Source organism: Lissotriton vulgaris, chromosome 3_2 (assembly GCF_964263255.1).
Source record: "Lissotriton vulgaris chromosome 3_2, aLisVul1.2, whole genome shotgun sequence".
NCBI classification, from domain to species: Eukaryota; Metazoa; Chordata; class Amphibia; order Caudata; family Salamandridae; genus Lissotriton; species Lissotriton vulgaris.
In genome coordinates, this window is record NC_141690.1 from 255,380,816 (window position 1) to 255,398,022 (window position 17,207).

The following is a 17,207-nucleotide window of genomic DNA, read 5'->3' on the forward strand; positions in this document are numbered from 1 at the left end:
ACATGCAGCCATTTTTTCAGATGGCCCTTAATCTCCAAGGCCATTGTAGAAGTTTGGTCACAGTGGAGGCCGAGTAGTCTGTGCCATGGCCAAACTGACCACATTTAATTCGGGAGGGCCTTGGTATTGGCGGCATGTAACTCTGTCTCCGTTGCGATGGAGTATACATACCGCCAATATATAAATCGGGCCCTATGTTCCTTGGACAGTAAAGAGCATCTGATGGACTGCTGCTGAACAGAGAAAAGCTGAAGATGATATTCCAAGGAAAATAAGAAATTGCAAGAAAAAACATTGAGCCAGTTGAAAAACCTGAGAGACAGACAAACTAATGAACCTATGGCCAAAGGATTACCAAGGAGTATACCAAATAGAAAGTATGCCTCACCTGAATGGTTGTATACAGCTGCAGTATCTGAAAAAGATTAAGTAGCAGAATTCGAGATTACAAATTAGTAGAGAATCCGGCAAGTACAAGTTTGAGACAAACTGAAAAAGAGAATCTAAAGAAGTACTGCCTTGAAAGAAAAAAAAGAATAAAAAGCAAAGTTGAAAGAAAAGACAATAAAAAACTAAAACAAGAAATTTAGTCTGATTGAAATTAACTTTTGCAAGATTTTTTATATAAAGAACACTTTGATTACTATTTTATGTTTAAGACTTTTTTTTGGTTTTGTAAGAGATTCAATGGGAAAAAAATATCATAGCAATTTTAAGAAGAGATACAATACAAATACTCTCACCTACAACAATAGGCCGGTGAGGCAAAAAGGGATGCAAAGGAGTAAAATCTGAAATAATACATTTCCAAAGAAGAAAGAAAAAAAAACATTAATAGAAAGGAAAAGTGGAGGCCTTCGGGGGAGAGTACCGGGTAGGCTGTCTAGCGAGTGCTATTTGGTATCATACATTAAGGCTCTTCTACTAACTAATGCTGGTGTAAACGGAGACCTTAAGTATCCTAAGTCTGTTCTGCGGGAGAGGTTTCTTCAGGTATCTGGCGAATCGTGCGAAAGTAAATCAGACAAGTCAGCTCTGAATTCTCTACTGAGATAGCCAATGAAGGGACCGCACATCTTATCGAATCACGGCAACTGATTTTCCGCTACCGCTGGGAGCTTTTCCATTCCCAATAGATCCCACAGCCTGTGCAGCCAGTCTGCATGTCGCGGTATCATAGCCTGGCCCCATCGTACCAACAAGGCTTGTTTTGCCGCGCACAAAGTCAGCGTGATTGCGCGCCTTTTCAGGGATCCAAGGGGATATGTTAAGTGGTTGGGGAGACCCAGAAGAATATAACTCGGGAACCTCTGTATTGAAGATTTGATCTAGTGGAGAAGTGTGGCTCAATGGTTAGAGCGGCAGACCCTGATACAGAGGTCTGGCCCGAAACCAGGGTTCAATTCCCGCCTCGGCGAGTCTTTGGCTCAATTTCCTCGGACCTGATAATTCTCGCCTCGGTGCCTAATCTAATCATGGGTCCCACTCTGAAACTCTGGGCAATAGCTTGCTTAATCTCCACAACGGCCCCAACGGCGCTGGGATGCCTGGCTTCACCTTGGGGGTGCCCAGGAGTGTTCACTTGACAGGGAAAAGCCAGGAAGGGTTCCACAGCGGTATGAGTACAGCGCGAAGATACCTCGGGGTATAAGTGCGCTATAAAAGTACGAATTCATTCATTTAATTTCATCTATAGCATCTAATATCTCCTGCCAGTATGGCTGTATTTAGGGCATTGCCACAGGAGATGTGTTAATGTCCCAATGTCCCCGCACCCTCTCCTGCATGCAGGGTCTTCTCTTTTCCAGTGTGCTGTGCGCTCAGGCGTGTAGTACCAGTAGTGCACCATCTGTAATAGTGTCCCTTTACCTGCGGCAGAGCGTGCCGATGTATTTGCCAGTTTCTGTATATAAAGCCATTCCTTCTGAGGAACCGGTCTACCACACTCCTTCTCCCATCTCACCTGCGCTTTTGTTTTACTTTGCGATTGTGGTGTATTCAGGAAGGTGTATATATCTGATACCAGCTTTTTATCTGTGTGCCTAGTGTTAAGCCACTTTTCACACAGTAAAAGGGATGTAATGTAATGTAAACAAATATTTGTACCGCGCGGCTATCGCTCCAAGGAGCATCAAGGCGCCACTACCAGGATGGTGTAAACACTGGTCATACTGCTATTAGTAATTGCGCCACTCCTTCATACTAGTGTTCTAGCATGGGTGTCAGGAAGCTTAAAGATCCTGGTTTTTAGAGCCTTTCGGAATTCTAGTTCCCGCTCGATTGCTCGGAGGTGGAGGGGGGAGTTTATTCCATGCCTTTGCCCCTAGTACAGACAAAGATTTGCCCCCCCCCTTGAACTTAGTCTGAACATAGGAACAGACAACAGGTTGGCATTGGAGTAACGCAAGTTACACCCAGGGTGGTAGTGAAAGAACCTCCCTTGTAGGTACTTTGGTCCCTGAGAATGGAAGGCTCTGAAAGTAATAACTAGGATCTTAACCTGTGCTGATGACGAGCTGAGCTCGTCATGAAATGATGGCATTATGAAAAAGTCAGCATAGGAGGGGAAAACACCTAGCAGCCAAGGTGTTAAAAAGGATCCTTTTGATAATTGGTAACCAGTGCAAGATGTTTAATGCAGCAGATGCAGAGGATTTCTTTGGCAGTTTCAACACCAGCCTAGCTGCTGTGTGTTGCACCATCTGGAGTTTGTGCGGGACTACTTTAGTGGACCCCGCATATAGGCTGTCGCAATAATCTAGTCTAGATTTCACGAGTGCGACCGTTACCATTTCCTTAGCAGCCAGGGGGATCAGGTCGAAAAATTTCCTTAGTCCCTTGATGACATTGAAACACGTCCCTACTACTGCCAGTGCCCGTTGTTTGAAAGACAGAGCGGAGTCGAATTTGATGCCTAAATTACGTGCCACATTGTTTGGTATGAGGGGGTACCTCTGCGTTAGCCGCCACAGATGTTAAGGGACAAAGTCATTATGAGCACCCATTGGTATGATTTCTGTTTTGCCCGTATTACATTTCAAATGGTTCTTCCCCATCCAGTCGAATGTAGCCGTTAGGCAGCTTTTCAGATGATCTTCCCAGTCCTGAGTGTCTTTATCAAAGACTAGGATCAGTGGAGTATTGTCCGCGTATGCTACCACATCAATACCAAAGGACGATATCTGCCTAATCAGAGGGGTAGTATACACATTGAAGAGTGTCAGGACTAGACCCTTGCGGTACACCATTCGTAAGTGGTTTTTCCTTCGAACAGAAATCCCCCAGTGTGACCACCTGTCTCCTGCCACTTAGAAAGTTGTTAATCCAGTCCAGGACCTTTCCAGTTATGCCAGATGTTGCTAGCCGGTCAATCAGGATGGTATGTGAGACCGTGTCGAAGGCTGCCTGCATAGGGTTTCAACGCTGGTTGTGTAACTCAATGGCAAATAGAGCTGTCCTGCCATTGTGCCGATGACGGCAACTCATATCTTTTTTAGATTTGCTGAAAGGACATGATGCCTAAATGGTTGAATAGGTCATCCACCGTCTTACAGACGTGACTGTAGCTCGAAGTATCAGGGAAATATACACTCCCTGTGGCCGGTGTGCTTTAGGGAGACAGACAATCTTCCGTATGTGAATGCCTGTAATGGCCTGATCGATAAAGTACCACTGTTTCTCCATTGTGGGCCTATTCCACTTCACCATATACTGCAGCTGAGCCGCCTGGTAGTAATGTTTGAGGTTGTGGAGGACGTGGCCTCCCAATGTAGGCAAAACGTGCCCTTTTCCCCGCCCGTAAGTAATGTTCTAGCAAGTGTTGTACTTTGGGTAGCAACAGGGGTGGGGGGAGCAGGGGTAGTGTAGAAAAGTTGTATCTTGTTGAATGTAATACTGTTTTTGACAATTCGGACTGGGATGCTGCTATTCAGGACTTCACTCCATCTGCTTTCTCCCTGAAATGTTGAGTTGTGTACTTAGGTACACTCCAGATTGGATACTGGGCTATCCTTGTCAGTCCCTAGTTTATGGTACCCATGTACCCAGGGCATAGGTACTCAAGATGCCTCCCAAGGGCTGAAGCATGTATTATGCCACTCTTCAAAGGCCATGCAAAATTGAACTACAGGCCTGCCATTGCAGCCTGTGTAAGTTGGCGCATGCACCACTTACTTAAGTAGGTTTACTATATCTAAGGGTCACTGCACTTAAAACCTTTAAGTCACCCCTATAGCAGGCAGAACCAATCCTGAAGTCAGGGTGCTTGGTTCTAAGTGAGAGGGTGTCCTTGCATGAGCAGGACACCCCTTTAGCCAACGGAGTCCATTCTTCCAGGGTGTCAGCAAAGCAGCCATATACTAGTATAGGGGGGCATTATGCGACCGAGGGATGACCAACTCTAAAACGGCTGAAACAAACCCCATTTGTTTAGTATCAAACATGTTGGAATAATTCCCCCACACTGGTAACCGGTGTGGGAGGTATGATTCCACCCCTCAGAAGCGTGCTTCGTGGGGTCCCAGGTGTTCCTGGTACCAGCCTTCTAGCTCCTGAAAGCACAACATGGTTGCTTCAGACCAGAGACCTGTCTGCCCTCCTGCTGAGCCAAGCTCGAGCAGGGGAAGGCAGAACAATAGGCATACTGTCACAGGGAGGTGTGACCATCTCCCAGACAGGATTTAGTTTATTAGGACTGAGTGGGTGCGCTTGACAGCGACTGAAAATCTGCATGAGGGGCACATTTGGTGTCCCTGTCCATAGTCCAGTTCAAACCAGTCCTGGGAGCCGTTGGCTCCCGCTCTAGTGCGAAACTTGACAAAGGACATGGGAGTAACCTCCCCCTGTTCAGACCTTCCCCTGGGAGGGTCCCCTGAATCTTTCCAACCCTCACCCGTAAGTACTTAAGGGCTTACCTGGCTGTAGGACCCTGGGTTCGTCGTGGACAAGATTCTGAGGAGAAACCACTGGTCTTCGCCCGTCTGGGCACTTTGGACTTTTTTTTAGGACGTCGTTTGGGCCCGACTAAGTCTTCCTCTCAGTCTGCTACATTGTCTGTGCACCATACAGGATCTATGTAGGACCTGTGGAGCATCCAAGACACCTGAAGATATTCTCCCTTGGAGTTAAGGGGTCGCTCCTGTGCATTCGCAGGCAACGCAAGACTGCTGACCGGTCTGCTGATCCCGAGCTCCTACGGACTCCGAAGGCTTCAGCAACACAGAAAGTGGGTTCCTACGTCCCTCGAGGACAGAGTTGCCCTCTCACCAAGTTTGAGGTCAGAAACCCCCGTGGGGGCTGTAATACCCGGACCCCTGTGCACTGCATACTTTTGCAAGTGCTTGTTGGCTTTTCTGCAACAAGTGCATTAGGCTCAGAGTATCCCCAACCTCTGGCAACTTCTCCTGCAAAGATCTTCAACCAGCCCGCACCGAGTGCACCACTGCCTGTTTTGTAGAGCTGCTCAAGGTCCTTTCATGACTTCTGTGCCTCTGGCCTGTGAGTCCAGTTGAGGGTCCACTTCAGTGGGCTCCCCTGTGTGTGCGGAGTCTCCTGGACCGTTCTGGTCCGAACCGTACATATCCTTGACCTTCTGCGTGGGTTGCTGTGGCCAAGGCTTGTTGGTGCTCCCGCTGGACACTGACCCCTCAGCACTCTACTTCCTTCGTGGCACAGCACGCATCCGGCTCCTTTTCATCCTCGATGTCGCCTGGTCCCTGTGGCTGCAGAGTCAACGCTCCTGTCAACTATCCTGAAACACCAGACATCGGTGGGCATTTGTCTACAGACCCCCTGGTCACTCCGAAGTGACCCAGAATCGTTCCCCTCTGCTTTCAGGTACTCCGACAAGAATCCACATTTTGATACCAACTGACACTTTTTCCCCTTTCAGCAGCAGTTCTTCTTCGAAGTCCTCCATTGGGTTCGACGGCGGTTTCCACCACCACTACATCCCTATGCACCCGGCTTCCCTGTGACAGGTAAATTGGGTACCTCGGTATCCAGGAGTGAGGTGGCTCTCCAACCTTCTGTCTTCCACTGGGTTTCTTCGAAGTCCACTGAGAAGGGTCCTTAAACTCAAATTCCAACCACGACTTTCACATAGACTTCTAAGGAGCACGCAGTCGTGTTCCCACACTGCACACGCACTCCTTGGGGTCCCTATATACTCTGCTTTGGTGGTTCCTTGGGGGTCGCAGCAATTCTACGTCCTCTCAACACTGTCTTGACTCGAGTCGTGGTTCTTATACCACTTTTAGTATATGCTTTGGTCCTCCCCAGGAACCCACTGTGTATGAGTGGTCCTAACTGTCATTTCTTTGGCCAAGTACTTTGTGTTTATCTCCATGTAGGAGATAATGTAACTAGATATTGTTATATAATGAATACAGTTTTATAACTACTGTGTGGTTCTCTTTTACATTAATCTATACAATAAGACTGGATTCTGATTTTAAAAAAATCTGCTTTACAGTCCTTCAAGACTAAGCCTGAAGGGTGCTCTCCACAGCTACCACTTGGATAGCTTTCTAAAGGTTATCCTGAAGCCTCTAAAATCATCATAAGGGTTTTCTGGACTGGTGCAGGGTGCCCAATTTAATTAGTGGAGAGCATATACCAGGCCAGCCTCTCACAGGTAGGATCTGCATGAAAGAGTATCTTGGGAAGAAGTGTCATTTTTACAGCCGCTAGTTTCCCAAGCCCGGGCAGCGTATGATCCTTCCATTTTTCCAGCTCTGCACGGGTCAGCTTGCAGGCGGCGATTAGTTGCTCTCTGCCGTTTGCCCAACCGTGGGGTGTATGTGAAGGACCAAGTAGGTCACCCACTGTGAAGTCCATGGGTACGGGTAGAAATTCCGCATAGTGTACTTCTGGAGCCGATATACTGAGGTTGAGGAGCTGCGATTTCTGTGCGCAGAACTTGAAGCCTGACACTGCTCCACTTTCAAGAAAAGCTTTGATAAAGAGCAAAGTGGTCTGCCAATATCACCAAGACAACATCGCATATAAAAAGCAATTTATTGTCCCTACCTACCATCTTCACTCCCACTATCTCTGCATTTCCCCCGACAAGTTCCGCAAATGGCTCCATGTATAATGCAAAAAAGAGCAGGGACGGGTCAGCCCTGACAGGTTCCCCGTTCAATACAGAAAGGCTGTGATATTGTCCATTAACCCACACCACTGCCTGAGGATTTGCATAACCAGCTAGGATCAATCCTATAAATCGGGGTCCCAGGCCTACAGACCATAGAACTGCTTTTAGGTGTGGCCAATGAACTCTATCCAACGCCTTTTCGGCATCCATCGAGAATAGTGGTGCTGGTGTCTTAGTTTGTTCAAATTGGTCTAGATGATGACAAATTCTCTTTGTCAGCTTGGTCCGGATCAATGAGGACCTGAATCATTGGGGCTAGTCGCGCAGCTAAGACTGTGGTGAAAGCCTTCGCATCTACACTTAAGTAGTGAGATAGGTCTATATAATGCACATTGAGTAGGTTCTTTGCCCTGTTTGGGTATAACTGTAATGGTGGCTAATCTCATTGTATCTGTCAGGGTGCTTGATTCGCTAAAGGAATTATATGGTAGGGTAAGGATTGGGGCTAAAACGAGGGTAAACAGTTTGTAAAATTCTGCAGGGTAGCCAATGTGTCGCGGCGCCTTCCCGCCTGGTAGGTGGAATATTGCAGTAAGTACCTTGTTGGTAAGTATGTCTTTATCCAGGGCAAGGGCATTTTGGTGGACCAGCCTATCTGTTTGTGTGCAGCTCAAGTAGGTTTCTACTTCAGCATTAGAGTATTCTTCTGCTGTATACAATTCCCTGTAAAAATGTTGGAATTATTGTGCAATCAGCTTATCCTGATCCAGCTTATCCCCCTGGGCATTCACAATTGTGGTCACCCTCTGGTTATTTGTCTGGGCTCGGAGCCTCTGGGCCATAAGGCGCCTGACCTTATTCCCTCCCATATAGTATTTCTGCTTGATCTCTAGTAGGGCATATTCAGCTCTATCCATATCTAAGACCTTGAGCTCCTTTCACGCTATATTAAGCCTGCGGCGAACTTGGTTCATCCCCGTTCTTATATATAGACCCTCCAGTTCTTTGATCCTTCCCTCTAATGTAGTCCACTTTGCCCCTCTCTCCTTATTGAAACGGGCCATATTGCTAATAATGTGGTCCCGTATGACTGCATTTAGGGTGTCCCATAAGAGCACAATAGGGTGTCAGTGTGTCATTTACTTCCAAGAAGGCTCAGAGATTACGGTCTTGTATGTAAGTATTTTAAGATTCAGACGCCAAGTGCAGTGTTTGTGAGTCGATGTGGGAGGGCTGAATGTGATGTAGATGGGGGAATGATCAAACAGTACAGACACTCCAATATCTATTTCTTGGATATAGGATTCTAAGGACTAGTGGTGAAGAAAAGGTCAATTATTGTAGGTGTTTGGTGTGCTGCCGAGTAGTGGGAATAGGATCTCTGTAGGATGGTATTTACGCCAGGTGTCAACAAGGTTAGAGTTAAGTTGTCGTAGGCCTTGTGGTGATAGTACACCTATGTTACCCACCCTTTGTACTGAACGATACAATGCTGCATCCATTACCAAATTAAAATTCTCGCCTACGAGTATGTGCATATCTGTAGTTTCCGTCACCCGTCCGAATGCATCTAGGATAAAGGGTTCCTGACATTCGTTGGGGATGTAGACGTTAGCAACGGTTATGTAGTGTGCCCAGTTTGTAATAGGAAGTGAGAGAAGGAGACCCAGGATTTCAGCTTGCGTACTAATAACTATCCTCAAAATGTGTCGCTAAAGGATCGCCATCCCCGTTTTTATCCCCTCCCCGCAGAAAAATATTGGCGGTCGAACCAGTGAGACCAGAGTCATCGCCAGTCTGCTGGAAGCAGATGTGTTTGTTTGAACAGGTAAATATCGCATTTAGATTCTGTTAGCATAGATAAAAGTGCCATCCTTTTTGCTGGGTCATTCAACCCTCTCAAATTATAGCTAACTATTCTAACCATTTCTCAACCATAGGTGTCGTGCTTAAGGTAAGCCTATGTCTAGCCTTTTGAGCCCTCCCACTGGAGTTTAAGCAAAAAGTAGCCCAGTGAATAACAAGCGATATTGAAAACTACCAAGAAAAAGAAGAAAAAAAGAGAAGGTACAAAAAAATAAACAATACTCATCAGAAACTGGATATCAATTCCCCCTCCAAATCGTCCAACACATGAGAAGCAGGGTACATTGTGTTGGGGGTGCATCACAGGGTTCATCAAGTCCTCGGTCCCTGCACCACGCAGCCCAACCAACACTTCAGCATATCAAAATTGGGGAAGGTCCTCAGGTCTATGCTCATCTTCGAGGAGGTCAGTAGCTTGATCTCGATGTTGTTGTCGTCATTGCCGTTCCCAATCCTCCTTAGTCGCTATTCGGCTCATCCGGCGCCTCCTGGTTCTGCAACTGTTTCAGTAATGCTTCCCTTTCTGACCGACTTTCCAAGTCCGATGGTTTGTTCACTTCATTCCCCCTTGATCGGAGGGATAGTTTATTCCGGCGCCTAGTTGGTTTGGACTTATTGTCTCCCTCCGGTATGTCACCAGATACAGAAGCATCAGGTTCTATTTGGTCTTTCTCTTCTTCCAAGTTGCGGACACAGCGGTTCTCATTGGCCTACACGAAGGGGAGGCAGAACAGGTGGACCCACTTACATCGAATTCCCTTCCGTTGCAAGATTTCCATGAGGGATTTTTGATGGCGCCTTCTCTGCAGCGTGATGGGGAATAGATCCTGGCATAGCCATATGTTAATGCCCTCAAAGTCAATGGTGGTGCGATCTCTGGCTGCCATCATAATTGTGTTTTTTTCTGTGTAATGTAAGCATGTGAGAATATCTTGTGGCATCCCAGGCGTTTTTGCGGGGCTCTGTTCGTGCGCCCGGTCCAGGATGACATCTTGCCATGCCAGTCTGGGGGCCACATGGTGGAAGAGTCTACGGACATACTGCTCCAGCCCAGTTGCCGTAACTTGCGGAGGGACTCCTTTTATACGTATATTGCCTCTCCTGGATCTGTTTTCAGGGTCCTCCAGTCGATACTAGAGTTTGGAGTTCCTTTCTTGAAGGTCCAGGAGTTCTCTGCGGTGAGCATCCAGCTCTTTTTCTCTTGCATACCCCATTCACTTCAGTGAGACCACCCTCAGACCTATGCCCCCCACCTCTCTCCGGATCTATTTAACTTTGGTTGTTATGTCTTGCTTTAGCGCCGCAATATCGGACCCGCTCCAAAAAGGGTTTCCAGGAAGGTTCTTGTCACTCGGGCTTCCTCCTCCCCCCCGGTCTCCTATTGTTTTCTCTGGGCTAGTATTGCATCCCATTTGTTTTTTGTGGGTAGGCTTGGTGAGCAAATCTTCAATGCTGCCATCTTTATTGGTAGGGGGTTTAGAGGTTGCCATTACTTCTCTCAGGAATTGAACAGTTCCGTATTCCTCGCCTCTATTTTATTCTCTGGACTGCCTTTTTAGACTGTTTTTTTCCTCCAGTCCCGCTCGAAGCACGTCACCTACATCTTTGAGTTATCCCCCTAGGTCCGCTGTAGCTCCAGGCTGCCAACTTCACCCCCTTAGATGTGTCTTTAGGTCTGTGGCAGGAGCTGCCTTTCCCTCTGCTCTGGCAGCCACAGATGCGGGCCGCTCTGCCTAATGCTCTGGTCACTGGTCCGGTAGGCCTCCTGCCTGGTGCAGGCCTGTCTCACTTCGTGCAGCTGCCCAGGATTCTTAGTCTTCTTAACCGAGCACCCACCCGTAAGCTCCACTCTTCCCGGAGCGCGGCATCTGAGGGCCGGGAGCAGCTCCTGTTAGGTTTTACTGATAGCGGGTTTCCTATAGGTCTTCACTCGGACCTCACTGCTGCTCGCCGCCAGTCTGCGAGGGGAGTGCACTGGCCACTCTCACCCCCTACCTCTGACTGCTACCTCCGCCGTCCCCATCTCACTCTGAAATGCCGCTGAGCCCTCCCAGACGCCTCAGACTGCCGACCTCCGGGAGACTCCAACCAGCGCCATTTTGCACTGTAGCCGCCAATGGCATCCAGGGTTACCCGTGGCTCCGCTCCGTCCGAAGCCAGCAAACTGGACCACCAGTTGCTCCGGCAGCCGCCCAGAGCACTGGAGGTTCTTTGTTGGTGTTTGGGTAGCTCCAAGCTGTGTTGTAACAGTGGCGAGCGGCGGAGTTCACAAAGGTCGCTACTGCTCAGCCGCCATCTTGGCCACACCCCTCTGATTATTATTTTAACAGAATAAGAAGAGAAGAAAGTATTGTTTTAAAGAAATATTTTGCTGATTTTAGATTTTGTAAAAGAAATTGCGTCTCAAATAGAATATAGGGTACAGTGGATAGGGTAGAATTGTAGAGTTAATAATAATATTATTAGTTGGGCTGTTGGTGAGGTTATCTTCATGTTGAATATGGAGACTTCCTGGTTAGGGCTCTTTGCTCATCTTCAAGCTCATTTCCTTAGCTGAGAAAGGCCGCCTGGCATTGGGCTTCTTCCCTAAAGTCTCCCTCCTTCCCCGAAGGGGCATACTATGGCAGTGTTTGCAAAGGCTAAAGATTACCAGCTATTGAAGCAGTATCGGTTACAATAACGGGGACCAAAGGGCGAGAAGCACACAAGACTTCACTCTGCCTCTCAGCACTGCTCTGTGCACAAGGAAGCGGTCACTTACCTTCTAGTCTTGAAAGTCTCAAACTCCTCACGGAGAAGGGGTCTGGTGAGGGAACAGCTAAGTCTCTGCATTCCAGACAGTGTATCTCTTTATATTCTTTAGGCTGCACCAGTGCACTCTAAATAGCATGTTCTCTACCCTTCAAGGGGAGACAGCCTTCGTTCCACCACAGATTTCCAGCTTTCTTTAACTGGGTGAGCAATGCTCATATACAGTTATAGTGGCTGTGTCTCGAGCCCAATGGTCACTCACATTTAATATTGGCCTCAAACCTCTGCCAAGATCCAATCATATAAAAAGGCATTTGCTTCAGGAGTTTCACAGTTCAATGTTATCCAGATGAGGAAACTCTCGGGTTGGGGCTTGGCAACCAAACTACCATGGCCCATATGGTGCTGCTCTCCAATACTGATCCTATGATGCTTGTTTTCAGTCCAGGGAGGACCTTACCTGGCAGTTCGGGCTGGACTGTTCCCATTGGGTGCAGGGTCAAGACTGATTTGCATATGGCTGGGTCCAAACTGGTATGGCATGGTGAGCAAAATAATGATGGATTTAGGCCCAGATCTCTGTACTGGGGTGAATGTATGACATTGTTCTGCATTCTGTCCATCAATTGTTGTATTTGCTCTCCGTTAGGAGATGCAGGATACTGAAGATGGGAAGTCACCTCACCTTTCTAGATGCTGTGCACTCTTGACCATGCACTCAACTGCAGTCTTTGTTGAAGAGTTCTTTCCAGGCCACAGGATGCCTCACTGGAAGAGGCTTGGCCAAGGGCACCAGAGAAAAATGTTATTCAGGCCCCCATTAAAAGGTTTGCAATTTCAATCGAAACACGCTATTGTATCTAACGGGGCTCAGTGAGTGCAAGACGTTGCTGTGCTTATGATGTGGTCAGGGAATGCACCGCTAGACTCTTGGCTACAGCCTTCACTGCACAAGCTTTTCTCTGCTTATAGTCACCTCTGGGGTGCCCTATGACTTGTGTTGTCAGCAGGAAAGGGCAGGGACTAGTGTGCAGACCCCTGCATTACAGGAATAATGTCATATTTGGAGTTTTTCATATGGAGTCGATGCCATGTATCTGAAGAAAGGGCCTCAACCAATCCTTGCGAATGGTCATTACAAAGAAGGTCTGCTTAGAGATTACTCCTCCAGGCCCCAATTCAAGATGGAGTGGAGTCTTTCTGAAGTAACGAGAGTTACTGTTGGATATAACTAGGCAGAAGTAATGAGTAGATGTGGTGCAACGCATACGTTCCCTTATCGTTCATCTTGTTGATCACCAAACTGTTATACTCTTTTAAGAAGGAATCTTGATAGACCTTTGCAAAGTCCTGTCCTTTATACCGATACATTAGCTTCGTCATGGTTACTGTATGATTGGCGGGGAAAGCTGAAATGTAGGCCAAGCTCTCTAAAGAATCTTTATATTTTGCCAAGTTATCTTCTTGTTGGGAGTTTTGATCAATTTACGATTTATCTTCCTCTGGTCCATCATTTACTCTGAGGGACATTTGAGGCTTCGTCTATCTAGCAGGATTAATAGGGGCTGGAGAACGACACCTCCATGACTTTCATACTAACAGAGGCCAATAATTGAGGCTGAATGTCATGAGATGGCACTACAGTAATGCCTTTAAATACTTTGCCACTGACACCAAGTGCTATAACGTTTTCGGTAGTGCATACTTTTCTTTCCTTCACTTTTCGACACAGAGTATTGAAGTTGGTAGTCAAGGACCACTGGTGCCAAAAGGCAGATTTTATTTCTGGTCAACGTTTAACACCATTATTGGTGGTTGAACTGGCAAGGGTATGTTTGTCACTTTCACAAGGATCACAGTACTTTGGTATTGGGTGTCATGGTTCACTCCTTTTTGATTTTCACAATTTCATAGGAATAGACAATTTGGGATTACTTGTCTGGGATTTGCAAGCCTAGGGTTTTTTGGCAAAGATAATGTATCTTCTTACACATCTCAGCTGGTCCTCTGGCACCTCATCAGAACTCAACATTATTCTGCGGCAGTTTGGAGGTTTCATTCCATGTTAACGCCGAGCCATCCTATAGCAGTTCTGATACTGAATCATTAAATGGATTGATCTCACCTGCCTTAGCATGAAGTACCAGTGATTGAGCACTTAACGGTTTCAGCTTGAAAACATGACAAACCTGCCAAAGTGTTGTATCCGGAGATGCCGGTTACAGACGTACGGGCATTCGAAGACAATATCCAATCTGACCTAAAAGGTTTTGTCCACCTTAGAGGTCAAATGTGCAGTACTCTATTTACAGCCAGAACACAAGGGATGCTTTCAAGTTAAGAGTCATTATCCTGGACCAGAAAATACATTCATCCCAGCCCCCCAATTTAAAAGCCAGTGGACTGGCACATGAAAGCTGGGTCTGAAGCATGCCATCCCAGACACCGTGGTATCATGTGGTAACTTTTAGTCAAATGTTTCACTTACCGAACTGCAAGCAGAAGAGATGTCACCAACAGACACACAATGCCAGCAAAAAGGATGACCAACCTCCCGCGAGACTGTGGCAGCCCGCCTATAATAGGAAGAAACATGAATAATGTCTGAGCATGCTCTCTTCATCTCAATCATTGCATAGACTACATTTGTTACTGCTGGGATCCATCATAAGAGACTAGAGACACGGCAGGCGCCAATACAAAGACTGCATACAGCCAAAGTTAGTCATAAACAGGTCAGTCACAAACCCCCTACAACTAACCAAGGATGAGTGTCTAACCTCTTGCATCAGAACTATTGTAAAAGTCCGATTATCAGCGTGACAGAGCTCATCATTTTACAGCCAAGAACTTCCATTTGAGGCTCCTTTTTTCAACGACTGAAGATGCAGGTGACTCTCTTTGAAGATGCTGCAGGTTCAAGGTCACAACTCCAAGATACCACAAGCTACAATTCACACAAAAAACCTCATTAAATTGAATATATTATCTTTAGAGAAATTAACTTGAGTGATTATAGATGTGAACACAATTATGCACTCCTATTGTTTAATATATATGTTCATATAACACATGTACTGATATGTTACATAAAATACTGCTATCTGCTTCTTTAGATAGGGTTCGGTAAAGTAAAAAGTTTTGATCACGTTTCTTTTGCAGACTTTCACTGAGCAAAGGTCTAGACACTGCTGGAATTTTATTATTACATACTAGCAGCCCGTCCCGACATTGGCTGGGGATGAATGCGTGTGTGATTCACGCTGGTAGTTTGAGTGCTTTGTGTCCCCGCCTGAGCCCCGGACTAAATTTCAATTGTGAAGTGGCTTTTATCGTGTGGTACGCTGCCTAGCTGGAGTCTCCGCCGGAGCCGTTGTAGCGTGAATGGCGCGCTGAATGAATGGCGCGCTTGTGCGCCCCTTTATGTTTTTTTTATGTGCAGCCCCTCTGACAAAGCTGACGGCCAGAAAGGAGTAAAGGTTTGTTTTTGTTTCCAATTTGCACCACAATATGGCAAGGTCCGTGAATGCGGCGCACGTGGGTGTTTGGAGACGGCCGTGTCAGAAGCCAGCAGAACGCGAAGGTGGAGCGTGAATGTGCGCGCACATTGCTTGTGAAAACCGCGCCCCTTAAAAAAAAAAAATTGTCAAGCCCCCTCTGACAACGCTGCACGCCCACAAAGGTTGCGCCGCACTAGATAGGAGTAATGCCGCCTGAATGTCAATGGGCGTGAATGCGGCGCACCTTGGTGTTTGGAGACGGTTGTGTGAGAACTGAGCACAACGCCAAGGTGGAGCGTGAATGGTCGTGCACATTGCTTGTGAAAGCCGCGCTACTGAACTCCGCTGCCATTTTTTTTTGTGCCACGCCCCTCTGACAACGCTGCACGCCCACAAAGGAATAATGAGAAGTGTACTTTGACACACTCACGCCAACGCCCACAAGGGACTACTTTACCCCTAAGGTTCTTTGACCTTTGTAATGTAAATGGTGGGCAGCTGTATAGCCTTTGTCCATCTGCTGCAACTCCCCTTTACAATGCTGTATTGGGTGTTGTGATTGGTGCTGTACTTCTTGAGCTTACCCGCCTCAAACGTTTCAGCTCTCTCTTTAGAATAGTAGTATAGATATAAATAGTGTAACACTCCACCTGACCTCAATTTGAACAGGAGCTCTTATCGGTCAAAATTATAATTTTTTAAAAAATATTCCTTATGCCGCCTTAAATTTTTTAAAAATGTAAGACAGGTTAGACTGTTGGGCTCTCCAGAGTGTTGGGTTTTGTTGGTACACTGCCTGCAGAAACAAGACTGGTATGAGATTTTAAATTAAATGTACTTTGTAAGTAGGTTATGAAATTCCTATTGGTTTGCATTTTTCTACATTTTGTATTATGGTGGTTATGACGTGAAATGTATTTATATTAAAATATATTTTAGCAGTCTTACTGTATCAGGTTTTATTTTTAATAGAAACGTGTTTTTAATACAGACTGATTATTTAAAGGTAAATAAGTAATATTGATAAATAACTATATTTTTGTGTATTTTGATTCCTGTTGATTTTTAGTCTTTGTTGGATTGCTAAGTGGTCTATAATAATCAATCAAGGAATTTGTTGAGCATGCTACTCACCTGTTAGGGTCTCAAGGCGCTGGGTGGGTGGGGGGGTTCGCTACTGCTCGAACAGCCAGGTCTGGAGTTGCTTCCTGAAGGCGAGGTGGTCCTATGTCAGCCGGAGGTGGATGGGGAGGGAGTTCCATGTCTTGGCTGCCAGGTAGGAGAAGGATCTTCCTCCGGCGGTGGCTTTGCGGATGCGTGGAATGGTGGCAAGGGCGAGGCTGGCGGAGCTGGCGGGTTGGCATGTAGAATGCGAGGCGGTTGTTGAGGTACACGGGGCCCTCGTCTTGTAGAGCCTTGTGTGCGTGGGTGAGGAGTTGGAATGTGATTCTCTTGTTGACGGGGAGCCAGTGCAGGTTCCTCAGATGGGCAGAGATGTGGCTGTGGATGTCTAGGATGAGTCTAGCCGAGGCGTTCTGAATGCGCTGTAGTCTTTTCTGGAGTTTGGCTGTGGTTCCGGCATAGAGGGTGTTTCCGTAGTCTAGGCGGCTGGTGACGAGGGCCTGGGTGACCGTCTTCCTGGTTGCGGTGGGGATCCATCGGAAGATTTTTTCGGAGCATGACCAGGGTGTTGAAACAGGATGAGGAGATGGCATTGACTTGCTTGGCCATCATGAGGGAGGAGTCCAGAATAAAGCCCAGGTTGCGTGCGTGGTCTGTGGGTTTGGGGGCGGTGCCCAGGGCAGGTGCCAACCAGGAGTCATTCCAGGCCGAAGGGAAGGGACCCAGGATGAGAACTTCCGTCTTGTCTGAGTTCAGCTTCAGCCTGCTGAGCTTCATCCATTCCGCGACGTCCTTCATTCCTTCCTGGAGGCTAGTTCTGGCGGTGGCGGGGTCGTTGGTGAGGGAGAGGATCAGCTGTGTGTCGTTGGCGT

At 47.0% G+C, this 17,207-nt stretch overlaps 1 protein-coding gene across 1 annotated transcript in view; it reads right to left on the bottom strand.

Moving 5' to 3' along the window:
* LOC147725616 (uncharacterized) overlaps positions 1-17,207 on the bottom strand; it is a 124,077-nt gene that overhangs the window by 13,762 nt on the left and 93,108 nt on the right. Inside the window, exons 4-5 of the mRNA XM_086964308.1 lie at positions 14,202-14,289; positions 389-415 (exon numbers count right to left, since the gene is read on the bottom strand). Coding sequence (XP_086820434.1) covers positions 389-415; positions 14,202-14,289 — 115 coding nt within the window. The remainder of the gene's footprint in view (positions 1-388; positions 416-14,201; positions 14,290-17,207) is intronic.